Source organism: Herpailurus yagouaroundi, unplaced genomic scaffold (assembly GCF_014898765.1).
Source record: "Herpailurus yagouaroundi ecotype Mexico unplaced genomic scaffold, PumYag 191, whole genome shotgun sequence".
NCBI lineage: Eukaryota > Metazoa > Chordata > Mammalia > Carnivora > Felidae > Herpailurus > Herpailurus yagouaroundi.
This window is the reverse complement of record NW_024412422.1, coordinates 10,845,998-10,873,263: the sequence shown is the minus strand read 5'-3', so window position 1 is coordinate 10,873,263 and position 27,266 is coordinate 10,845,998. Positions and strand designations below refer to the sequence as shown.

The 27,266-nt window shown below is 39.1% G+C and overlaps 1 protein-coding gene and 1 non-coding gene across 2 annotated transcripts in view; one reads left to right on the top strand and one right to left on the bottom strand.

The window, feature by feature from the left end:
* The window catches only part of NAA25 (N-alpha-acetyltransferase 25, NatB auxiliary subunit), an 82,160-nt gene that overhangs the window by 9,601 nt on the left and 45,293 nt on the right, over positions 1–27,266 (bottom strand). Inside the window, exons 14-22 of the mRNA XM_040443847.1 lie at positions 23,508–23,688; positions 22,040–22,139; positions 16,684–16,835; positions 16,001–16,126; positions 12,444–12,687; positions 11,939–12,062; positions 11,197–11,262; positions 2,951–3,048; positions 1,775–1,885 (exon numbers count right to left, since the gene is read on the bottom strand). Of these exons, the coding sequence (XP_040299781.1) occupies positions 1,775–1,885; positions 2,951–3,048; positions 11,197–11,262; positions 11,939–12,062; positions 12,444–12,687; positions 16,001–16,126; positions 16,684–16,835; positions 22,040–22,139; positions 23,508–23,688 (1,202 nt within the window). The remainder of the gene's footprint in view (positions 1–1,774; positions 1,886–2,950; positions 3,049–11,196; positions 11,263–11,938; positions 12,063–12,443; positions 12,688–16,000; positions 16,127–16,683; positions 16,836–22,039; positions 22,140–23,507; positions 23,689–27,266) is intronic.
* On the top strand, positions 15,047–15,153 carry LOC121010489 (U6 spliceosomal RNA). Its single transcript, XR_005781200.1, has one exon. It is a non-coding gene; the product is annotated as a U6 spliceosomal RNA (small nuclear RNA).

Genomic DNA, 27,266 nt, shown 5'->3' with positions numbered 1-27,266 from the left:
GAATCCTAAATAATTTTCCTTATGAAAAGGATACAATTTATATTAATGTTTTACGCATTCAAAAACTAAATCAATCAAGATGGGAAGACACTACAAAACTGAATAGAAAGAAAGAGAAATAAATGAACTTTATTTATATCACACTAATAATCTCAGTTTTTAATTCCAGTGTTTCTGCAGAGTACTGCAACTGTCTATATTAACTGGAACATACTCTTTTTTTAAAAATATTTATTTATAGGTACCTGGGTGGCTCAGTTGGTGGAGTGTTCGACTTTGGCTCAGGTCATGATCTCGTGGTCTGTGTGTTCAAGTCCCAGGCTCTGTGCTGACAGCTCAGAGCCTGGAGCCTGCTTCTGATTTTGTGTCCCCCTTTCTCTCTGCCTCTCCCCCACTCATTCTCATACTCATTCTCTGTCTCTCTCTCTCTCAAAGAAAAACATTAAAAAAAAATTTTTTTAAAGGATGATACTCAAGGGGTGCCTGGGTGGCTCAGTCCGTTGAACATCTGACTCGACTTCAGCTCAGATCATGATCTCATGGTTCATAGGATCGAGCCCATCATTGGACTAGAATTCTCTCTCCCCCTCCCCGCTTCTGTGTGCTCCCACGCATGCTCACGCTCTCTCGCTCTCTTTCTCTCTCTCCCTCAAAATAAATATTTAAAAAGCAAACAAAAAAGAATGATATTCAAATAGATAGTGATACTTAAAAATATACATACAAATATATATATGAATGGGTGTGGGACAGCTCTACCAAAAATGCCAACCAATACATGATAAAAGGATTGACAGAATTTTTAAAAATCACCAGTGTGGAACCATAACTTTAATAAATGATTATGCAAGTTAGACTTAACAGATGTTAACACCAGCGGATGAAAGGCTGGCAGGTAATAGGATATTCACGATCTCAAAGTATTGTCCCATGGATGACTTATTAATCACAGGGTGGGAAAGGCACCTTTACAATGAAGAAATCCATAGACACTTCCTTTATCAAATAATTTCATCTGAGATCACCAATAATGGGACTTAACATGAGTGCCCCCTGACTTAATTTGCTAAAAAGGAAATAGCATCTATATTTAACCTAAACCCAAGGAAACAATAAGCCAAATTCAGATTGTAAGACATTCTACCAAAAACTGAGCTAGACCGTTGAACAATAAAGATAAACAAAAGACTAAGGAAGGTGAAAGGAGGGTAAAAAGACATGGTAACTAAAAGCCATGTCAGATACTTAACAGGATCCCAGTATTTTGAAAAGCACTATAATAAAGAACACAATTGGGTAAGTGGGGAAATCTGAATACAGACATTATAACAGGATTGCATCAGTATTAAATGTCTTAGGTATAAAATTTCTTCAGTACTGTGATTCTGTAGGAGACTGTATCACAGTCTGTACTTTTCTTTGAAACGGTTCAACAAACAAGAGGTTGGGACAGATGATAGAATGAGAGAAAGATAAAGGAGATGTGGCAAATGTGGAAATTAAGACATTTCTAAGTTATAACTAAGCCAAGAAAGAAATCATAATTAAAATCAGAAAATATTTTGGGCGTGGTGTTAACAAGTGTCAAGTAAGGATATCTGAGTGTTATCATGCTGGTCTTTAAGCTTTTCTGTAGGTGTGTAATTTAGAAAAAGAAAAAAAAGCTTGACAGAAAATGAATGTACACAGGATCCTAAGGTCTCCTTCAATATGCAGGAAAACAGTGAAAATTAAAAGCTGCATGCAGCCAAGTTATTGTGTTTTCTGTTATTACCATGATGATGCTGGTTTCTTTTTTCTTCTTTTTCTTTTTCTGTAGATTTAATTTGTATGGTCGCAAGACACTCTCACAGTAACTGGACACCCAAAGGATAATAGAAATAGTCTGAAAGAGGAAAAACCGCAAATTCATCAATAACAGTTCAAAGTTATGGATTAAATAATCCTTGCCAACGGTGCTGTGCAAATCCCTTCAAGGTCTCCTCTAGCTCAGTACAGATTAGAGTGATCAGATTCATTTCTACAATCACCACACAGACCCAGAAGACCTTCATCTGAATACTGCTCAGAATACTATGATTGCTTCAATCTTTAGCCTTCCTTCTAGCTCTCCCAGCTCTAAACCCATCCTCTACTCTATCCAGCTTCCTTTTAAATTTGTAGCAATTTATTAACATCTTTTTCACTCAAGTGAAAGGTCCAAATTCCTAGGCATGGAAGCCAAAGGTTCTTTACAATATGCCTCTCCTCACCCACTTCCCCGATTAAGGTATTACCTCACCTGCAAATCTTAAACTTAAATATAAACAGAAATCTCCCTAGTTGGTCAGTACATTTCTTCTTTGTCGTAACTTAGGTGTTTACACCTATGCTTCTTCTCTGCTACAGAGTGTGCATGTACATATACATGCAGTTATTACTGATTTGTTCAGAGGCTTATATGCTTACACTGTGCCAGTTACCAGAACAGACTAGGAGGAGGAAAATAAACGTGACAAAAATAAGATAATGGATTATACGTGTTTGTAATCCTTCTCTTCTCTCTGGTTAAAAAAGAGTTGCTAAATCAGCGCCCAGATTCTCCTTCACAATGCAGAATTTTAGTAATTGGTAATAGCAACAAATTTAAAAAGCTAGTGGAATTAAAGTACGTAATAGTTAAGTCAAAAAAGAAAATGAACAGAGAACAGACAGATTTGGAGTGAACCTGAGGAATTTTTAAACATTGGTAAAGCAAATTACAAGTTTTATTCATTATCAACAAAACCTTCCTGGTATGCGTGGAAGGAGCACATTCAAAAAAATGATTTAAACTGCTTTTCAGTTAACAAAAGGTGGGGGCGAGATATTAAATTACAGGTATAAGGTGCCTATTTACCTGTTCATTTTTTAAAAATTAATCCTTCACTCTAAGGAAAATCAAGTTTTTCTGGAAGGGAACAAAACTTACCTCAACAAAGAAGACTAGATTCTCTAAAAGAGCAGGATGCGTTTTCAAGTTACCATCTTTAACTTCTAAGAGGTCACCTTTACATTTACTGAAGACATCTGAAAACAAAAATATTTTATTGTTTTATATAGCTTTTGTTTCAATGCTATTTTTTAGAAACACTATATACACTCTAAGAAAGAATAAGCAAATATAGTAAATATAAAAGCTTAATCCAGAAGCTTTTCTCCCCCACGTGAACCAAACAACAAAGAATATCTATTTTAAGCTTTTTTTTTTTTTTATGATTTTATTTTTAAGTAATCTCTATATCCAAGGTGGGGCTCAAACTCACAACCGCAAGATCAAGAGTTGCATGTTCTACCAACTGAGCCAGCAAAGCGCCCCTATTTTAAGCTCTTTAAAAAGCCATGTAACTACTGCTCTGTTGTCTTCAAAATATAAAAAGTGGCCTTATAAACTATATGTTCTAGAGTCTAAACACCAGCTAGCCTTTCCACAAACAGACCGTTGTCACAATAAAATTAAGACTCCAAGTGAATGATATAGAAGAATGTGTGCCATTATGGACCAAAAGACCAAAGTGCATGGTAGAAATTCACCTTCATAGTAAATACTACATTTTATTCTCAGGATCTTGATCTTTTAATTATCATTCTGCATTTGGGCAATAAAATAAAAGACCACTTAGGTTCTTGAAAAGAAAGACCCTCAGATTTAAAATACATATATATATACATGGGGCACCTTGCTGGCTCAGTCCCACTGAGCTTCCAACTTCTGGTTTCGGCTCAGGTCATCATCTCACAGTTCATGGGTTCCAGCCCCATGGCGGGCTTCACACTCAAAGCATGGGAAACTGCTTGGGATTCTTTCTCCCTCTCTCTCTGCCCCTCCCCTCGCTTGTGCACATGCACTCCTCTCTCTCAAAATAAACTAACAACAAAAAGAGATTCCTGTTTTTGTTTTTAAAAAAAAGTAAAGGGGGAGAAGATGGTGGCATAGGAGGACGCTGGGCTCACCGCATCCTGTGGATCACTCAGATTCCACCCACACCTGCCTAAATAACCCAGAAAACCGCCAGAAGACTAGCAGAACGGATTCTCTGGAGCCAAGCGCATATGAAAGGACCACGGAAGAGGGTAGGAAGGGCAGCAGGCAGTGCGCACTACGTGGACTGGCGGGAGGGAGCCGGGGCGGAGGGGCAGCCCGCCAACCAAGCAGAGGCCCCGAGTCTGGCTGGCAAAAGCGGAGGGGCCGGACGGAGTGTGTTCTCACAGCGAGCGAGCGGGACTTAACATCTGGGAGGTTATAAGTTAACAGCTCTGCTCGGAGAGCGGGAGGGCTGGAGGACAACAGGAGGGAGAGTTGTTGAGCCCCGGACGACAGAGCTCAGCTTGGCGGGGAACAAAGGCGCTTGCCAGCGCCATCTCCCTCGCCCATCACCCAGCCAAAATCCCAAAGGGAACCGGTTCCTGTCAGGGAACTTGCTTGCACCCCACAAACACCCAACGCTGTGCTCCTGTGGATCCACCCCTCCAGCGGCAGCGGGTCTGACTCCCTCCCAGTGCCGCAGGGCACCTCCCAAAGCGGATCACCAAAGGATAAGCAAGCTGAGCCTGCCCCTCCCGCCCCCATGCACCTTGCCGATCCACCCCAGCTAATACGCCAGATCCCCAGCACCACAAGCCTGGCAGTGTGCAAGTAGCCCAGACGGGCCACATCACCCCACGGTAAATCCCGCCCCTAGGAGAGGGGAAGAGAAGGTACACACCAGTCTGACTGTGGCCCCAGCGGTGGGCTGGGAGCAGACATCAGGTCTGACTGCGGCCCCACCCACCAACCCAAGTTATTCAAGACAGCACAGGGGAAGTGCTCTGCAGTCCCGCACCACTCCAGGGACTATCCAAAATGACGAAACGGAAGAATTCCCCTCAAAAGAATCTCCAGGAAATAACAACAGCTAACGAACTGATCAAAAAGGATTTAAACAATGTAACAGAAAGTGAATTTAGAATAATAGTCATAAAATTAATCGCTGGGCTTGAAAACAGTATAGAGGACAGCAGAGAATCTATTGCTACAGAGAACAAGGGACTAAGGAACAGCCAGGAGGAGCTAAAAAATGCTATAAATGGGCTGCAAAATAAAATGGAGACAACCACGGCTCGGATTGAAGAGGCAGAGGAGAGAATAGGGGAACTAGAAGGTAAAATTATGGAAAAAGAGGAAGCTGAGAAAAAGAGACATAAAAAAATCCAGGAGTATGAGGGGAAAATTAGAGAACTAAGTGATGCACTAAAGAAAAATAATCGGGCGCCTGGGTGGCTCAGTCGGTTAAGCGTCCGACTTCAGCTCAGGTCATGATCTCACGGTCTGTGAGTTCAAGCCCCACATCGGGCTCTGTGCTGACAGCTCAGAGCCTGGAGCCCATTTCAGATTCTGCGTCTCCGTCTCTCTCTGCCCCTCCCCTGTTCATATTCTCTCTCTGTCTCAAAAATAAATAAATGTTAAAAAAATTAAAAAAAAAAAAAGAAAAAGAAAAATAATCTATGCATAATTGGTATTCCAGAGGAGGAAGAGAGAAGGAAAGGTGCTGAAGGTGTACTTGAAGAAATAATAGCTGACAATTTCCCTGATCTGGGGAAGGAAAAAGGCTTTGAAATCCAAGAGGCAGAGAGAACTCCCTTCAGAGGAAACTTGAATCAATCTTCTGCACGACATATCATAGTGAAACTGGCAAAATACAAGGATAAAGAGAAAATTCTGAAAGCAGCTATCTGAAAGGGATAAACATGCTCTAACATATAAAGGAAGACCTATAAGACTCGTCGTGACGGATCTCTCTACTGAAACTTGGCAGGCCAGAAAGGAATGGCAGAAAATCTTCAATGTGATGAACAGAAAAAATATGCAGCTGAGAATCCTTTAGCTAGCAAATCTGTCATTTAGAATAAAAGGAGAGATAAAGGTGTTCCCAAACAAACAAAAACTGAAGGAATTCGTCACCACTAAACCAGCCCTACAAGAGATCCTAAGGGGGATCCTGTGAGACAAAGTACCAGAGACATTGCTACAAGCATGAAACCTACAGACATCACAATGACTCTAAACCCATATCTTTCTATAATAACACTGAATGTAAATGGACTAAATGCGCCAACCAAAAGACATAGGGTATCAGAATGGATAAAAAAACAAGACCCATCTATTTGCTGTCTACAAGAGACTCATTTTAGACCTGAGGACACCTTCAGATGAAAGTGAGGGGATGGAGAACTATTTATCATGCTACTGGAAGTCAAAAGAAAGCTGGAGTAGCCAAACTTATATCAGACAAACTAGACTTTAAATTAAAGGCTGTAATAAGAGATGAAGAAGGGTATTATATAATAATTACAGGGTCCATCCATCAGGAAGAGCTAACAATTATAAATGTCTATGCGCCGAATACAAGAGCCACCAAATATATAAAACAATTGCTCACAAACATAAGCAACCTTATTGATAAGAATGTGGTAATCGCAGGGGACTTTAACATTCTATTTACAGAAATGGATAGACCATCTAGACAAACGGTCAATAAAGAAACAAGGGCCCTGAATGATACATTGGATCAGATGGACTTGACAGATATATTTAGAACTCTGCATCCCAAAGCAACAGAATATACTTTCTTCTCGAGTGCACATGGAACATTCTCCAAGACAGATTACATACAGGGTCACAAAACAGCCCTTCATAAGTATACAAGAATTGAGATCATACCATGCATACTTTCAGACCACAATGCTATGAAGCTTGAAATCAACCACAGGAAAAAGTCTGGAAAACCTCCAAAAGCATGGAGGTTAAAAAACACTCTACTAAAGAATGAATGGGTCAACCAGGTAATTAGAGAAGAAATTAAAAAATATATGGAAACAAACGAAAATGAAAATACAACAATCCAAATGCTCTGGGATGCAGCGAAGGCAGTCCTGAGAGGGAAATACATTGCAATCCAGGCCTATCTCAAGAAACAAGAAAAATCCCAAATATAAAATCTAACAGCACACCTAAAGGAAACAGAACCAGAACAGCAAAGACAGCCTAAACCCAGAAGAGAAATAATAAAGATCAGAGCAGAAATAAACAATATAGAATCTAAAAAAACTGTAGAGCAGATCAATGAAACCAAGAGTTGGTTTTTTGAAAAAAAAACAAAAACAAAAACAAAAACAAAAAAAAAACAAAATTGATAAACCTCTAGCCAGGCTTCTCAAAAAGAAAAGGAAGATGACCCAAATAGATAAAATCATAAATGAAAATGGAATTATTACAACCAATCCCTCAGAAATACAAGCAATTATCAGGGAATACTATGAAAAATTATATGCCAACAAACTGGACAACCTGGAAGAAATGGACAAATTCCTCAACACCCACACACTTCCAAAACTTAATCAGGAGGAAATAGAAAGCTTGAACAGACCCATAACCAGCAAGGAAATTGAATTGGTTATCAAAAATCTCCCAACAAATAAGAGTCCAGGACCAGATGGCTTCCCAGGGGAGTTCTACCAGACGTTTAAAACAGAGATAATACCTATCCTTCTCAAGCTATTCCAAAAAAATAGAAAGGGAAGGAAAACTTCCAGACTCATTCTATGAAGCCAGTATTACTTTGATTCCTAAACCAGACAGAGACCCAGTAAAAAAGAGAACTACAGGCCAATATCCCTGATGAATATGGATGCAAAAATTCTCAATAAGATACTAGCAAATCGAATTCAACAGCATATAAAAAGAATTATTCACCATGATCAAGTGGGATTCATTCCTGGGATGCAGGGCTGGTTCAACATTCGCAAATCAATCAACGTGATACATCACATTAATAAAAGAAAAGATAAGAACCATATGATCCTGGCAATCGATGCAGAAAAGGCCTTTGACAAAATCCAGCACCCTTTCTTAATAAAAACCCTTGAGAAAGTCAGGATAGAAGGAACATACTTAAACATCATAAAAGCCATTTATGAAAAGCCCACAGCTAACATCATCCTCAATGGGGAAAAACTGAAAGCTTTTTCCCTGAGATCAGGAACACGACAGGGATGTCCACTCTCACCGCTGTTGTTTAACATAGTGTTGGAACTGCTAGCATCAGCAATCAGACAACAAAAGGAAATCAAAGGCATCAAAATTGGCAAAGATGAAGTTAAGCTTTCACTTTTTGCAGATGACATGGTATTATACATGGAAAATCAGATAGACTCCACCAAAAGTCTGCTAGAACTGATACGTGAATTTAGCAAAGTTGCAGGATACAAAATCAATGTACAGAAATCAGTTGCATTCTTATACACTACTAATGAAGCAACAGAAAGACAAATAAAGAAATTGATCCCATTCACAATTGCACCAAGAAGCATAAAATACCTAGGGATAAATCTAACCAAAGATGTAAAAGATCTGTATGCCGAAAACGATAGAAAGCTTATGAAGGAAATTGAAGAAGACAAAGAAATGGAAAAACATTCCGTGCTCATGGATTGGAAGAATAAATATTGTTAAAATGTCAATACTATCCAAAGCTATCTACACATTCAATGCAATCCCAATCAAAATTGCACCAGCATTCTTCTCGAAGCTAGAACAAGCAATCCTAAAATTCATATGGAACCACAAAAGGCCCCGAATAGCCAAAGTAATTTTGAAAAAGACCAAAGCAGGAGGCATCACAATCCCAGACTTTAGCCTCTACTACAAAACTATAATCATCAAGACAGTATGGTATTGGCACAAAAACAGACACATAGACCAATGGAATAGAATAGAAACCCCAGAACTAGACCCACAAACGTATGGCCAACTAATCTTTGACAAAGCCGGAAAGAATATCCAATGCTAAAAAGACAGTCTCTTTAACAAATGGTGCTGGGAGAACTGGACAGCAACATGCAGAAGGCTGAAACTAGACCACTTGCTCACACTATTCACAAAAATAAACTCAAAATGGATAAAGGACCTGAATGTGAGAAAGGAAACCATCAAAACCCTAGAGGAAAAAGCAGGAAAAGACCTCTCTGACCTCAGCCGTAGCCATTTCTTACTTGACACATCCCCAAAGGCAAGGGAATTAAAAGCAAAAGTGAACTACTGGGACCTCATGAAGATAAAAGGCTTCTGCACAGCAAAGGAAACAACCAACAAAACTAAAAGGCAACCAACGGAATGGGAAAAGATATTTGCAAATGACATATCGGACAAGGGGCTAGTATCCAAAAATCTATAAAGAGCTCACCAAACTCCACACCCGAAAAACAAATCCAGTGAAGAAATGGGCAGAAAACATGAATAGACACTTCTCTAAAGAAGACATCCAGATGGCCAACAGGCACATGAAAAGATGCTCAACGTCGCTCCTCATCAGGGAAATACAAATCAAAACCACATGCAGATATCACCTCACGCCAGTCACGCCAGTCTCCAAATCAGGAGACTATAGATGCTGGAGAGGATATAGAGAAACGGGAACCCTCTTGCACTGTTGGTGGGAATGCAAATTGGTACAGCTGCTCTGGAAAACAGTGTGGAGGTTCCTCAAAAAATTAAAAATAGACCTACCCTATGAACCCAGCAGTAGCACTGCTAGGAATTGACCCAAGGGACACAGGAGTACTGATGCATAGGGGCACTTGTACCCCAATGTTTATAGCAGCACTCTCAACAATAGCCAAATTATGGAAAGAGCCTAAATGTCTATCAACTGATGAATGGATAAAGAAACTGTGGTTTAAATGCACAATGGAGTACTACGTGGCAATGAGAAAGAATGAAATATGGCCCTTTGTAGCAACCTGGATGGAACTGGAGAGTGTGATGCTAAGTGAAATAAGCCATACAGAGAAAGACAGATACCATATGTTTTCACTCTTATGTGGATCCTGAGAAACTTAACAAAAACCCATGGGGGAGGGGAAGGAAAAAAAAAAAAAAGAGGTTAGAGTGGGAGAGAGCCAAAGCATAAGAGACTCTTAAAAACTGAGAACAGGGGCGCCTGGGTGGCGCAGTCGGTTAAGCGTCCGACTTCAGCCAGGTCACGATCTCGCGGTCCGGGAGTTCGAGCCCCGCGTCGGGCTCTGGGCTGATGGCTCAGAGCCTGGAGCCTGTTTCCGATTCTGTGTCTCCCTCTCTCTCTGCCCCTCGCCCGTTCATGCTCTGTCTCTCTCTGTCCCAAAAATAAATAAACGTTGAAAAAAAAAAATTAAAAAAAAAACAACTGAGAACAAACTGAGGGTTGATGGGGGGTGGGAGGGAGGGGAGGGTGGGTGATGGGTATTGAGGAGGGCACCTTTTGGGATGAGCGCTCAGTGTTGTATGGAAACCATTTTGACAATAAATTTCATATATTGAAAAAATAAAAATTAAAAATTAAAAAAAATGTTTTTAATTGCATATATGTATCCTTTTCACCAACAATTCCATTTCTAGGAATTTAATCCCAAAGAAATACTCAAGTAAGTACCCAAACATTTATGTCCCAAGATGTTCATTTCAGCACTGTTATAAATACAGTTATATGGGGCGCCAGGGTGGCTCCGTCAGTTAAGCATCCAACTCGATTTGGACTCAGGTCATGATCTCATGGTTGTGAGATCAAGCCCCGCATCGGGCTCCACACTGAGTGTGGAGCCTGCTTGGGATTCTTTCCCTCTCTTCCTGCCCCTCCCTGGGTCATGCTCTCTCTCTCAAAATAAATAAACATTAAAAAAAAAATAGTTATAAATAACTCAAACTTAGTACACTGATATAATACTGTGGAATATTATATGCAACTGACATGGTTAAGTGTCCAAGACAACAGAAAATTAAAATCAGAAAAGCATGTATTATACCTTTTCATATGTTAAATAAAAATCACTAGTATGTATTTCCACATAAACATGGATGACTGTTTAGGGGGCATCTAGCTAGGAGTATCAACTCCAAAGTGTTACTTACCTTGTAAGTAACAGTACTTACTTCTCTGGGGAAATGAGGCTGGGAAAGGGAGAAAGACCACTTGTGTACTGTTTCATAATAGGTTATCTATTACTTTTATAGTCGAAACCTTTTAAAATTAAAAACAAGTCTTTCAAAATACCATAAGTATGCATTATTATTTTCAAGTTATTATTTGCAACTCTTGCAAGTTTCTACTAAAAAATGAGTGTCAGACAACATGATAAAACATGGAAATCCACAATCAGAATGCTTACCTTTTAATTGTTCTAGTAAAGTCTTAAGACTATTCTCTACTCGCTCCTGGATCTCCACTGTATCCTCTAAACAGAAAAGAAAAAAAAAAGAAAAAGAAAAACTTTCAATTCATTTTGCTAGGAAGAAAAAAGCAAGATCAACACCTTTAAGCGACTCATGGGCAAGGACATTTTCTTTTCTCTTAAGACTCATAGGCCTCAAATTCTATTACTGAGAGACAAAGAAAAAGATGAAGAAAAGGAAAAATAGAAGAAAGGCATTAATTATCTATCAAGAGCAATACCTCAAATTGTCTAGGAAGAATTAAAATCTATGTGCTTCAAATACTCTCAAATACTTATAGACAGAATCTACAAAATTTATAATTGGCCGGGGGGGTGGGGGGTGGGGAGGGGGGAATCTATGGAATATGTGTGATTCTCACTGGGTTAAGGAAAAAACTTTTCTCCACAAAGCTTAGTAAAGAATTCAATCTGAAATCCAACAATATTTCAACAAATTAAGGATTTCTTCAACTTCTGGACCTAACAAGTGATTTGAAAGAGGAAAAGGACTTAAATTTCTAAAACATTACTCTGTTACCTATGAATGTACCTTGTTGGATATTAAACCAGATATTTCCAGAATAGATTCTACCTCCTCCCAATCTGTCTAAAGATGTGAGGTTATAAATATTTTGTTACATTTACTAGGTTTTCAATGGCAAAGACCTAGTAAATACTCGCAAAAATGTATACTTACCTAAACCACTGGTGTCCAGCTCATAAATATCACTAACAAGATAAAAAGAACTGGTCTGACACTGAGAACAGCCAGAACTGAAGAATCCACCCATTCTGGTGGGTACAGGACCAAGGAAAGGATACTGGAAAAAAGGGAGGGAAAGTAATGTCCTTTAAATCCACCTAAATTTATATAAAACAAGAAAACGGGACTACAACTACTAAAGTCTATCTCAGTGATTAAGTTGCAAACCACTTATCATCAAACTAATCACTAAGTCATTACAGTGAAAACAGAAGCTCTGCATTAATTTGTTGATAGCTATTACAAATTTACCATCACAAATGAAGCTATTTTGTTTTTCCTCATTATCCAGTTTGGATAGTGAGGAAGCCTCTGCAATTCAAGTGTCATAAATACTGGAACAAAATACTGTTCTCTACTATCCCCCCAACCCAAATTCCTATTTATTAAAAAGACAGTCATAGATTATTGTAGATTTGATGGTAAATACTGTTGATACCTGAATTTCTTTCTCAATAAATCGCTTTCCTGTCTCCATAGCCAACTCCAGCTGTTGAAGGAGTAAACGAAAAATATCAATCCGGGAGGACACGCCATTTTCAGTGGTCTTTTCTGAGTTCCTTGGCTCCACAGGATGATTAAGACTTGGAAGTCCACTGATCAGCCTCAATGTTAAGGAACGGATTCTTAACCACATGGTCTCCTCCTCCAAGGAAAGTTTCTTATGTTCTTCAGAAACATCCCTTAAAAAGAAAGATCCCCAACCCATCCATTTTAGTTAATGTGTTGCCATCTTTCAAAGTTCACATTCATCAATCACAATGCCTTTGAACGCTGCCAGCATTTGTCTACTAACTGAATGATCTCAGACAAACCCAAATCACCCAAGTCTCCATTTCAGCATCGATAAAATGGGAGCGGTAACCTACCTAACAGGTCATTTTTTCCCCTTAAGGGAGACTTCTAATAACAACAAAATATGTATCACATATTTGAAATTCAAATGACAGAAAACTGAAAAATAAAAGGGAAATGTGCCCTGATAACCAAACACCTGCAATATTAACAAACTTGGTATGGGTCACGTGGGTGGTTCAGTCAGTTAAGCATCTGACTTTGGTTCAGGTCATGATCTCATGGTTTGTGAGTTCCAGCCCTGCATCAGGCTCTGTGCTGTCAGCACAGAACAGGCTTCAGATCCTCTGTTCACCCCCCTTTCCACCCTCCCCTCTCTCTGCCCCTCCCTGCTTGCACTCCCTCAAAAATAAATAAAAATATTAAAAAAAAAAAAAAAAAGCTTGGTATGCATCCTTTCAGACTCTTACAACACAGATATTATGTATACAACTGCAACTAAAAATATTTATATAATTTAACACATTTTAAATAAGATGGGTTCACAATATTTATACTATTTTGCAAACTGTATCTTTTTCTTTCTTTTCTGCAGAAAAGAATTCACACAACAAGCCTGAGGTTATTGTCTTTAGAAGGGCCAACTTACAAGGCTGACCTGTAGCTGGTATCTAGGAACTTGGCACTCCAACCATTCCCTAAATGGTAAGAGCGGCTCACTGTGCCTAAACTGTTTGCACAAACCATATGGTCTATGGTGAACACCTACTTTCCTTCTGGGAGTCTGGAATATTGGCACGTACTACACAGAGGGTGCCTACATAACCAGCTAGTAAAAATCTTGGGCACCAAATCTGAAATGGGCTTCTCTGAGCAGAAACACTGCACATGCATCATTGCATTTTTCACTGCTAAAGAAAGAAGCACACTTGATATGTCTCCTCACAGGAGAGAGACAGCATTGGAAGTCTGTGCATGGAGTTTTCCAGATTCTGTGTCTTTTTCCCTTGCTAATCCTGTCATGTATCCTTCTGTTATAATAAACCTTAGCTGTGATGACAACCAAAAGTGGAATCTTATGAAGCCTAGCAAAAATACGTTTTACTGTAAATGTATTTTCTCCTCCTTATGATTTTCTTTATATTTTCTTTCTCTAGCTTACTTTATTGTAAAAACACAGTATATGATACACATGACATACAAAATATGTGTTGCTCAATTGTTTGTGTTATTGGTAAGGCTTTCGGTCAATAGTAGGCTATTAGTAGTTAAGTTTCTGGGGAGTTAAAAGTTAACACATGGATTTTTGACTGTGTAAGGGGGTCAGTGCCCCAACCCTGCACTGTTAAAGGGTCAACTGTATAGAGAACTACCTCATATACATAACTCTGCATGCTTTTGCACTTACTTCCTTAGGTTGTACTTTCCTAGAAGTAGATCTGCTGAATTAAATGGGATATGGAATTTTCAATCTTTTTTTTTTTTCCTGAACAAGTATAAAAAAGGTCATATAGAAACAACAAAAGAAAAGGTTAATTTGGGGTAGAGTGGAGCCAGGGAATCAGAAATGGGAGAACAAAGTGGCCACCAGGGAGGGTGAAAAATAGTTCCTGCCAGGATTCTGGTTCACAATTCTTGCCTTCAGCACAGGAGCAGGCAGCATCCCCCAATGCTAAGACCCATATCTTTCCCCTAGCTCACAGCCGGAGTCCCTAGATGCATCAGCGCCAGAGGAGAAGGCTGAGGACTGCTGGGAGCTACAGATCAGCCCAGGGCCACTGGCCCATGGGCATCAAAAAATATTAGATCTGCTTAATAAAGGCTCAGCCCAGGATCTGTGCAGCCTGCAGAACATTTGGAATTTTCAACCTTAATACAGATCACTAAAATTCCCTATAGGAAGATTATATATAAAGTTTTACCATCATGACAATGTACAACAACCATTTTCCCTACAACCTTGCTGACCACAAGCATTAATCTTTTTTATTTTTGTCCAATAGTTGTTTTTTGTTTTTTTTTAATTTTAATTTTAGAAAGAGAGAGCGTGCAAGGGGAGAGGAGAGAGAATCCCAAGCAGGCTCCATATTCAGTGTGGAGCCCAACATGGGGCTCAACCCCATGACCCAGGGATCATGACCGGAGCCAAAATCAAGAGTAGGACCCTCAACCAACGGAGTCACCCAGGTGCCCCAGGAGAACTCTTAATAAATCAATAAGAAGATAACTAAAAAACAAATTGGACTTGTGCTCGCTTCGGCAGCACATATACTGAAATTGGTACGATGCAGAGAAGATTAGCACGGCCCCTGCACAAGGATGCCACGCAAATTCATGAAGCTTCAGTATCTTTAGGAGCACCAAAGAATCTACTCCTGAAATCACTGTTACACTACATGCTAACTAATCTGGATGTAAATTTAAAAAAATAATAAAATTAAATTAAATTTAATTTTTAAAAAAACCCAAATTGGACTTAACAAGTTCAATGAAATGCACTGTACGGTGATTAAAAAAAAAAAAAATCTTTAACTATTGGACAGGGGCACCTGAGCACCTGACTCTTGATTTCAGCTCAGGTCATGATCCCAGAGTCATGGGGTCAAGCCCCAGGTCAGGCTCCACACTCAATATGGAGCCTGCTTAAGATTCACTCCCTCTCTCCCTCTCCCTGGCTTACACTCTCAAAAAAAATTAAAGAAAAACAAACTTTAAAAAGATTTCTCCTTGTATGTGAAAGATATTAATATATATGAAGAAATTTACCGATTTACCACATACCTTTAGAACTTGTTAACAAATTTACTTCTATATAGAAGACTAATATTTACAGAGATCAAATCCTTTATGTTTCCAGGTTTGATGTAATGCTAAGAAAGGCTTTCCCTAACCACTTAAAAATATTTTTATATTTTCTTATAGATTCTCTAAGGAGTTTTAGCACATGACCTTTGATCCATCTGGAATCTGTTTTTATGTATGCTATGAAGGAAAATCTAATTTTTATATTAGTCAATAATCCAACATAGGAATGAGATTCATTTTCCTCCTTTGGCTTACTTATATCTTCGTATCCATATAATAACCATGTTATTATATTTGTGTAAAAAAGATGTTTTTTTTTTTTGTTTTTTTTTTTTTTAACTGTTAGATTCATCCTAATTCTGCAAAAATAAATGCTTGGGGTTAAATTCCAGTTACCTATCTTTTGGATCCCAGCTGAAGAAAACATTTAAGTCTCTGTTGTCTCGCAAGGCTTCCCATGGAATGTCATCTTCTTCTGGCCGAAGATTCATTGATTTTATACTTTCTGCTAAACTGGTTGATCTGTGATATAGAAATTTATTTATGTATTATTTCAATAGTAAACCAGCCATGAAAACATATTAGCCACAACTTTGTTTTACTAGAAAGAAAGGAAAAGAAACAGGAAGGAAGGGAGGTAGAAGGATTTACTATTAAGAGGTAAAAGCTCACAGAAGGTGACATAGAACCAAGCCCACCTATATCATGTTGGCCTGCTACACAGCAAGAGAAAGGGTCTGGAAGCTCAAATAAAATAAAGTGGATCAGCATTAATTCCTGAAATCTCATGTTCACAGGGGAAGGGGAACTTTTTAAAAATTACATGGACTAGGGTGAGGACCACCACCTGGCTGGCTTCTGTACGGAACATGAAATGGTGCCGGCAGCACCCGATCATTACCCATGCCACACAGTGAGTTATTTCCCCTTTCTTCTCTGTCCCTACCAAATTTCTCTCACTCTCTTTTTTTCTTTCCATTTTTCCTTATCTTAGGTCTACCAATATCACCCATTAGCCAATGGTTCTTAGGATCTGATCTAATCCCTTAGTTCCTTTTTAGCTCTTATGCAATACTTACATATTTGCTTCAAGTAGAAGGTCTAACAACATCCGTTCAGTACGGACTTGTGCAAAATGAAGAGAATTATTCAGCCTGTTCCTAAAAGCGATAAACTCTGGGATCTTCTCAAATGCACCATATTTGTAAGCTTGAATAATATATTCTGAGGTCTGGGAAGGAAAGATATCACCTCGGTATAAATATCTCACATATCAGGCAAAGGAAGGCAAACCTTGTCATGCAAAACAAAACACTCACACTAAAATTAAGATATGAAATCTAATCTCTAAAGGTCACCAAGTAGAATATCAGCTATTAAAAACATTATTTTTCTTCTTTCCTATACCAGAATCATATGTGTTCTTTACTACTACTACTTGTAATAATACCCAGCTGCTGCTACCACCAGAGACTTTCTCTTAGCAGTTATGTCTTTCAATTCAATAGGACTGGAGGTTGCCACGTCAGTCAAAAATTTGGTTAGTGCCATTGTGGAAGGGATATTACTCCATGTTTTTCTGCATCTAAGATAAACTGTGTTTTATATACAAAAGTTCCAAAAACACCGGGAATAATATAACCACCCACAATCAACCCAAATAAAAATCACCCTCCTTCAGAAAAGACAGGCTGCTCCCTGGTTTTGTTTATTTCTAAATACTATATGTCACAAACATAGGGCATATATGCATTACAACAGGATAGAAGACAACAAAAAAAGGACCCATAAAAATTCATCAGAATCCATTATGAGGACAGAAAGACTGCAAGAACCAGGTTTCTTATCCATCCAAACTACGTAAGACCAATGCTGAAAAATTCCATGAACAAGTAAGTGAAGGGAACACTCACCACGTGCACTTTAATTTTCAATTAATACATATGTACAGATGAAATGTTGTGAACAGAGGCAAGAAAAAGAACTCTCAACAGAAATTCTGGCACAACAGAAGAAAATCTCAGGAAAGAACATTTCATGGGTGTGGGCCTATGCCATCAGGATCACAAGTCAGGAGGGCACCCTTTTGGGCCACGGAAAATGTTACGCTCAAAGCAGGTATCTGCCCCAAAGATCCTTTCTAGAAAAGCCAGTCTTTTTAAACACAGCCTCAGTCAGCTCTGCCCCCATCTCCGTTATGACTGAATAATTTGCCCAGTAGGAAAATAGGCCAATAGTTCAACAACATACCCTCTGATACACAGCCTCGCAGGGTTCATTTCAGGCCGCGGGATTGCGCCACGGGCGCTAATTCAACTGCATTCGATGCGGCTTTTAAACCCCATGGGACACCTCGGCGAGCTGTTTGCCTGCAGTATCTGGAGAAATTAAAGACGGACGGACACAAGAAAATTAAAAAGATTACTTGTGATCCTGCAGGTTTAAAGAAGGACTATCCAAAAAAGCTCAAGTGTACCTTCTAGCTTGATTAAAGGACAGTGATATGCCCCATCAAGAAGAGGCCAGGATGCTCTAAACACAAATGCCTATCCAAAGGCCTCATGGCTAGGAGAAAGCAAGGTTTACCAGAAGCCCTTGCAATAGGAATTTACAGCTTGAAAAAACCAGCTGCTTGGGAACATATGATCCGGCAGTTAATGGGGATAAAAATATGACTCTGGGGACTCCAATCAAATTTATCAATTACAGTTCCAAAATATGCTGATTAAAGAAAAGAACCCAAGTTTACGAAGCACAGAGGTGTTTTAATATGAGTGGTCCATGGACTACCACTACTGAAAAAAAGATAATAGCTTTTAAAAAAGAAAAATAAGGGGCAACAAAAAGGAAACGTAGTCCTTTTAACAAACTGAGAAAGTAACTGTAGTTCTCTGGCTTCTGTTTTTAAGACAGTCCTCCTTTAATGCTGCAGCAAAGTATCGCTGCAGAGCTAGCAAAGGACCTGGGCATCTTCCAATAAGACCGAGCCTGGGGAAGTTCTAGGATTGGAAAAAACAACCCCTACTGGAACTGCAGGCAAAACTGGAAGCCACAGGCACTTGAAAAACTTCTGACTATCAGAGAATGTTGTCCGTACCTATTTCTACTCATTTATGCACCAATGAGGCTAGTTATATCCCATATGGATTCCTGAAATGAACCCTGGTCACTGTAAAAATTAGCAAAATAGATGGACATCAAACCCTAAATAATCATCTTCTTGAATACTTATGTTAGACTTTTCAAGGGAAATTATTTTTAAATACAAACAAGTAAGTAACTTTTGGAGATAAGAAAATCTGACTCTAATTCTCATATTGTAAAAATCTACTCCAAAGTAAGATGACAGCAACAATGATGACCTTTCCAGAAAGAAAATCCCTGTATAGACCTTCCCAATTTAACTTTCAACCTCATAGCACAAAGCCTTACAAAGCAGAACGCTGGATTTTCCATTGAAGGATTAAATGTGTTCTTTCAAGAGCAAGCTGGGAATTGAAACACATCAGTCACCCAAGAAAAAACCATCTGGGGATCTCAAAAACTCCCAAGAATAAAAATCAGAACACAGAGCTTTAGCTTTCCAGAGATATTTCTAATACTATTAGGTTTAACACAACACTACAATCATGCTCTTTCTTACCCTCCAAGTCCTATAGGAAACAGTCCATACCACAGTCTCCATTTCCCTATTTTGGGACTCAGGCTAGGCATTAAGGTTGAGGGTACATTTTACTTGCTGTATTGGTTTTTGCTTTTGCCTCTAGGACCCCCCAAAGATTATCTACTTTAGTATGATTAAGTAAGTTCTTTCTTCTTAGTAGTAATAAAAATAAATTCCAAGTAGAGAGTCTTACTTAGTCCCAGATCAATAAAATGATCAGGTTCAGCATCACATATATTCAGATGAATTAGTCACTCCTGCCACACACAACCATCAGCAAAACATCAAAGATAAAAAAAAGTCACTAAGAACAACATACCCTTCTCAAATCACTCCTAAGGATATCTCCCTTCCTATAACAATAACTTGAGTTGTTGTTTTGGAGTGGCTGTTTTCTTTTCAAAACAACTCTTTAGATATAGTATTTGTGGGGGGGAAACTAAAGCTTAATTTTCATTAGTATAAAATAACATACATTATTGACCAAATCATGAATCATATAGTGCTTCTTGAATGCTGGATGATTAAACTGGAGTAAAACCAGCCTCCAGGCTTGGAATAATCCCTTATTTACCCCCAATTGCCACCTCAGAGCTATTTGAGAACAAAACTTTGAAAAGGCATCATCAGTCAATCTTCCTTAGAAATAAGGAATGACAGCCAGATTAATGAGATTTAAGAAACCCTTTTGATTTTTTTTTGAGTTAATGCAACTTCTTAAAAACTGGGAAAGGGCAATCACAGATACTTCAATACACAGTGCAAACAGAGATTTATAACTCAACTGCCTACTTGTGCCAGGATACTTTAGAAACCCAAGGTCCTAGAGATGCCCTCGGATCTCTAAGCCAGGCCAGCACCTTCTAAGCAGCATGTTCAGATGCTGATGCCTACACTTCCCTCTCTTCCTGATTAGGAGCTATGACACAAAATGAAGTCTGAACAAAGATACCACCAATCACTGTGGTGGAAAAATGCCATTTGAGGGAGGGGAATAGAGCTTAAAAGCCAAATGATGCACAGCTCACCATCCCTTGCTACACCAGCCTTCTAGGCCTTGCCCTGAGGCTTGTCAGGACATAATTATTGCAAGCTGACAACAATAAACCTATATTCCATTGTTCAGAAATGCTTCTGCCCTGCCTTCTATTTAATACAAAGCTAAAGAATTCAATGGAAGATAGATTAGCCAAAGCTGTTACAGTTATGAAAGGGTTTTTTATTTAAAAAAATCCTCATGACTGTTTGCCAAGAACCACCCCCAAAACCGGCTTCCTGGTCAAGTTCCTTAGTTGCTCTTAGACCGTGAACACAGAAAGCTATGGGTAGATATCTGGCATGGCCAAATTCCAGATGATGAGTCTTAAGAAGCACATGAGAACAAAGCAGGCAATGACCATCCTCAAGACGTGCCTTCTTTCTCCTATGTTCTGGGTGGTTTTGCGCAGCTGGTTGACTGACTAGAAACCATATAAAACTTCTGCTTAACTGACAAGTGGAGATCAAGTCTGCTTGCAGTGAAAAATATGGCGCAAATCCCATCCTTTCATTATGGCACATAGCTCTACCTTATTGCTACTTTTAAAAACATACTATTGACAAAAGTTTCTTGAAATGTCCTTCAATTGGTCAATTTCATAATTCTAAGAAAATACAAGTGCACTGGCTACTGGCAAAGGGCACAGTGGTTATAAACTTTAGAAACAAATAAAGGTAACAGAGAGCAGCTGCTACTGCAGAATCTTCCATGGCATCCCAGGCTATGAACTCTTTATGGGCTAGGTCTTACACCCTTAGAAAAAATTTCATAGACAGGGTGCTTGGGTGGCTCAGTCAGTTAAGCATACAACTCTTGATTTCAGTTCAAGTCATGATCTCCTGGTTGAAAGATCAAGCCCCGCATCAGGCTCCACGCTGAGCATAGAGCCTGCTTGGGATTCTCTCTCTCGGTCCCTCCCCTGCTCGCTCTGTCTCTCAAAATAAATAAATAAACTTCAAAAAATAAAATAATAAGGGGCGTCTGGGTGGCTCAGTAGGTTAAGCATCCAACATTGGCTCAGGTCATGATCTCATGGTTCACGAGTTAGAGCCCTGCATCAGGCTCTCTGCTGTCAGCACAGAGTCTGCTTCAGATCCTCTGTCCCCCTCTCTCTCTGCCCCTCCCCGACTTGTGCTCTTTTTCTTTCTTTCTCAAGTAAATATTTTAAAAATTCTTTTTAAAAAAAGGATGCAGTCTTTTAAAAAAATAAAAAGTAAAATAAAATAAATACATGAAATAATTTTTTTTTTTTTTAAAGGAATTAAAAGACAGGCGCCCTGGGTGGTGCAGTCGGCTGAGTGTCTGACTCTTGATTTCAACTCAGGTCACGATCTCACAGGTCCGTGGGTTCGGGCCCCACGTTGGGCGCTGCACTGATAGCACGGAGTCTGCTTGGGATTCTCTCTCTCTCCCTCTCAAAATAAATGAATAAATGTTAAAAAAAGAGAGAAATTAAAAGACAAATCTAGGAAGAATACCACTTTGTAGTCTGTTAACACCTAGTTTTAATTGCACCTTTGCATGGATTCTATTAAATACACCCATTCTAGCAACCACAAAGAACTCTTTACCTCTACCTAACAGCCATGGCGAGTATGCTATGGCCTAAGGGCACTGGCAAGTATGCATGGCACACTTCAACATGTGTACCCACCACACGAGGGAAGATGTTCTCTGAATCGTGTGCATTCAGCGGGCAAGGTCATATTTTTAAAAAGTATTTTTCACTTACATCTTTCTGGTTGGAGTGGAAAAACCTGAGCGCGAAGTTACAGGATTGGGATGCAGCAGCATACTGACCTAGGGACTCGGCATATCGGGTCAAAAGATAGCTAGGTCAGAAGGAAAGAAAAAAAAAAAAAACCATGTTATACTTACCCACTTCTAGTATCAAACATTGTATTTCAAATTACTATAGCAGAGACATAGCTAGGCACACAGAAAAGTTAAAACATCCTGCCACATAAATTATCTAATTCATGGAATCAAAAAACATTTTTTTTAAAGAGCAAAGTCAATTCAGTTTTGTGGGAGACCTAAAGTTCTATGCCATGCTTTCTTATACTCAGATGATTAATGGGACACAAGGGATAAAGAAAATATACCCTTGATTCATCACAAAGAATAATCAAAATACACATTCAAAGAAGCTCTAAGGTAGGGGCACCTGGGTGGCTCTATTGGTTAAGTGTCTGACTTCGGCTCAGGTCACATCTCACAGTCCATGAGTTTGAGCCCCATGTTGTGTTCTATGCAGGCAGCTCAGAGCCTAGAGACTGCTTTGGATTCTGGGTCTCCCTTGCTCTCTGCCACTCCCCAACTCATGCTCTGTTTCTGTCTCTCAAAAATAAACATTAAAAAAAATACCGAGGGACACCTGGGTGGCTCGGTCGGTTAAGGGTCCGACTACGGCTCAGGTCATGATCTCATGGTTCGTGGGTTCGAGCCCCGCATCAGGCTCTGTGCTGATAGCTCAGAACCTGGAGCCTGCTTCAGATTCTGTGTTTCCCTCTCTCTCTGCCTCTCCCCCATTTACACTCTGTCTACCCTTTCTCTCAAAAATAAACAAACATTAAAACAAACAAACACACAAAAAAAAAACCAGGCGCCTGGGTGGCTCAGTAGGTTAGGCGTCCGACTTCGGCTCAGGTTGTGCTCTCACGGTTTGTGAGTTCAAGCCCCGCGTCAGGCTCCATATGACAGCTCAGAGCCTGGAGCCTGCTTCAGATTCTGTGTCTCTCTTTCTCTGCCCCACCCTCGCTTGCACTCTGCCTGTCTCTCAAAAATGAATAAATGTAAAAAAAATTTTTTTTTACAAAAAAACCCCTTCATTAAAGAAAAAGAATCTCTGAGGTCAACAAATGAAGTACATGTGTAAATCTCAAATGCAAAGCAGAAGTCAAGACTTCAAGACAACGTGTGCTAAGAAAAAGTGTTCAAAGTATATAGTTGTTTGCTATCTCTGGGGAAAACTTTCTTGCCTTTTCTAAATTGTGCAAATTTTAAAATTACCACAAAATGCTGGAAGATATAAAAATCTTTCTGCTTTGCAATAGGCCATATAATGGGGGTTTACTTAATCTAAAAAGCTTAATAACAGAAACAACTCTGTTGCTAAACTCTAAAAGTCCAAGTTCCATGTAGAAGGACCCCACCGTAGTGTAGCTGGCTGCTCGGTATTCAGAGTATATACTACCAACCCAATGGTGTCATGCTGGATATGCTTAGCATCAAGGCTGGAGTACAGATCCACCACTGGTTCAAATGCACCCAGTACACAGTAGATTCGAACAAGCAGCAATTTGAATTGAGCGTTGGAAGGGCTGTGGATTAATCCCTCTTCCAGCAAAGTCAGGGCCTGCCACACAGCAGTCTCATCACCTAGAATCAAAATGTAACAGCATTATCCACAGTGCTTAACAAAGGGAGGTTTCTCACAAACAAAAGACAAAACTTAACTGATGTATCACCTCCCCTAGCTATTTAAAGAATGAGTTTAGGTGTCTCAGAACAAATTTTAGATACATACCTATAAGCAAAATCAAGAATTTCCCTGAATAGAGTCTCTCAACAGTTACCTCACAGTTCTTAATCATGCATCTACAAAAGTGATGCCAACATTAAGCTGCAAGGTCTTATGAAGAAAGTTACGGAATCTCAGAGAATCCTAGATGCTGAGAAGAGATAGACTCTGAAGGAGAACTAGAGTCCACCAACCTTCTCGGTACAAGATTTTCTCTATAAGATTCCAGACAGATGCTCTCACTACACATCATTTTTCTTCCATATGTAACTCTACTATTTGAATGTCAAGTGATACTTGAATAAAACTGTTCACTAATAATCAGACTAATATGACACATTTTTTTTTTGTTTGGCCTTCAAAAGGCTCCATGCATCAAGAGTCTTAAAGACCAAGTAACTTCTGTTTTGTGTACCAAAGAAAATATGAAATAAAGATTTATATACAAAAATATTCACTGTACTAATAATGGGGGGACGAGGAAATAAGTTATAGTAAAACCCACACATGGAAAACACCATGCAGCCATGTGACATTAATGAAGAGTTTTTAGTATTAAGGATAAATACTTATTAACGTTCAGTAAAACACACACAGTTAAAATTAGTGTGAAGAAATGATCTTCAGTCTGTAAAACATGCACAGAGAGAGAAGGAAATATGCCAAAATATCAGAGTGCCTTTTGGAAGCTGGAAATGGAAGATTAAAATAAACTGTTCTCCAAAATTTGTATAAGCTATTTTTATAGTCAGCAAAAACCTAAACTGAAACTAAAACTTGGGGTGCCTGGGTGGCTCAGTCGGTTGAGCGTCAGACTCTTGACGCTCCGTTGTGGGATTGAGCCCTGCATCCAGCTCTACACTGAGCATGAAGCCTGCTTAAGATTTTTGTTCTCTTTCTTTCTTTCTTTCTCTTTCTCTCTCTCTCTCTCTCTCTCTCTCTCTCTCTCCCCCCTCGCCTCTCTCTCCCACTCGTGCTCTTTCTAAAATAAAAATAAAAAAATAAAACTTAAAAAAAATTTAAAGTAAAAGCTCCATGAATTGAGCTTTTAAAATTATATCCTACAGGCTTTTTTTTTAAGAGAGAAGAAACAAGATATAATCGACAATTGGAGCTTTAGATAAATATCATGCATAATCCTAACCAAACTATACACACCTATAATCTATGCAAACTACCATTATGATCTTAGTGTACTGCCTCTGGGCTGGAATTACTTTACATGGTAGTAATCACAACCTGCACCCAATTTTCTGTTCTGCTCTTTGCTTTTAAAGTGTTTTCTGATGTTCCTACATGATCTTCACAATCATAATTTTATTGAATTTAACACTCACTGACCTAAACTCTGGAACAACACTAAATTTAAGGGTCACAGATAGTTCCTGCCCTCAAGAAGCTCAGAAGTGAGTAGAAGAGACGGCTGGACAATTATAATGGAATAAATAATTTTAAGAAGTTCCAGTTATTCAAAGATAACTAGTATTAAAAAAAGATCTCCTTGGGGCACCTGGGTAGCTCAGTAGGTTGAGCATCCAACTTAGGCTCAGGTCATGATCATTTTTTTTTTTTTCAAAAATTTTTAAATATTTATTTTTGAGAGAGAGAGAGAGAGAGAGCAAGTAGAGAAGGGGCAGAGAGTGAGGGAGACACAGAATCTTAAGTAGGCTCCAGGTTCTGAGATGTCATCACAGAGCCCGATGCAGGGCTTGAATTCAAGAACCGCAAGATCATGACCGGAGCCGGAACCAGATGGTTAACCTACTGAGCCACCCAGGTCATGATCTTGCCGTTCCTATGTTCAGGCTCACTGCTGTCAGCCGGTCAATGTGGAGCCCGCTTTGGATCCCCTGTCCCCCTCTCTTGCCACCCCTTCCCCACTTGCCCTCTCTCAAAAACCAAAACCAAAAACAAAACATTTAAAAAAAGATCTCCTTAAGATGGAAACAAAATTTTAAATAGGGGAAAAAAGGCTTAATTCTCATCTATTAAATCAAATGTCATAAAGACGTTTTTTACTTTATTTGCCAAATTTAGGCTGTAATTATAGCTTTATGCAAATTCTTCACCAAATCAAAAGAGCATCAAGGATTGATGAGTTTTAAGGCAAAATTTTTCCTTCTTTTTTTTTTTTTTTAAAGTAATCTTTTCACCCACTGTGGGGCTTGAAGTCATGACCCCGAGATCAAGAGTCACATGCTCTTCCGACTGAGCCAGCCAGGTACTCCAGGACAAAATTTTTCTAACTAAATGTTGTAACATAACAAAATGATATTACGTTCTGGGATATAATAACGTACAGCATGGTGACTATAGTTAACAATTCCGTACTGTATACTCGAAAGCTGCTAAGCGAGAAGATATTAGTTCTCATTCCAAAGAAAAACAATCTGTGACTGTGAGGTGATCCACGTTCACTAAATTTACGGTGATAATCATTTCATGGTAGACATATCAAATCATTACATTACATATCTTAAGCTAGTACAAAGTAGTATGCCAATCACATATCAATAAAACTGGAGGGGAAAAAATGACATGCTTAACTCCATATTTTACTTTTGCTAAATCATAAAGAAATGCTTTTCTGCAAAATATTTGACAGCGTCAATGTATTCAAGTGTTCTTCTTAATCTTTCACATTCAAATCAGTCTCTTTCAACATCCTCACCAAATTTCCATAGATTTCTAATCTCTGCCAGATCCACGTTAGACAATGACTATGCCTCTGATTGGAACACTTCAGTATCACTTTCACCATCAACAATCCTTGCATCTTTATCATATTGGCAATTTTCCAATGTATTTACACTGTATGATTATGGAAAATTTGCCTAACTTCTTTCTCTCTGCCCTGTCTTTCCCTCATCTATAAAACTGCAACAATCTTAACAGTATTATTATGAGGTTTAAATGAGCTAATTCATATAAGACACTTTCAAGTACCTGATGATCAACAAACGTTAGCTATTATTATATGGGCAGACACACTGCTCAAACAAAGAAACAAGAGTTTAGCAAAGCCACAGTCTCTTACGAGCAAGAATGGATGCTAGGGGTAAGTGGGGAAAGGTATCTTATCTGAGTAGGGACCAAATTACTGAGTGGTCAGTTCATTAATGATGTTTTATTACATCCCTATGCACACTCACAATTCTGAGCCTCGGATGACAAGTCTGATAAAAAGGATTTCACCCCCATCTCTGCTGCAATACAGTGCAAGAAGTGCTAGCACAGAGGCACACACAACGTCCTACAAAGTTCAGAAGGGGCATAAAATCTGCAATGGGTACGGGGGTAAAATCAAGACAGGCTTGTCAGAGGCACTGTTTGAGTAAAAGTTAGATGAAGAGAGTAAGAAAGTTATTTCAAAGAGAGGCACCACAGTGTTCACTAATAGTAGCAAACCAACCAACCAACAAACAAAACACAGTAG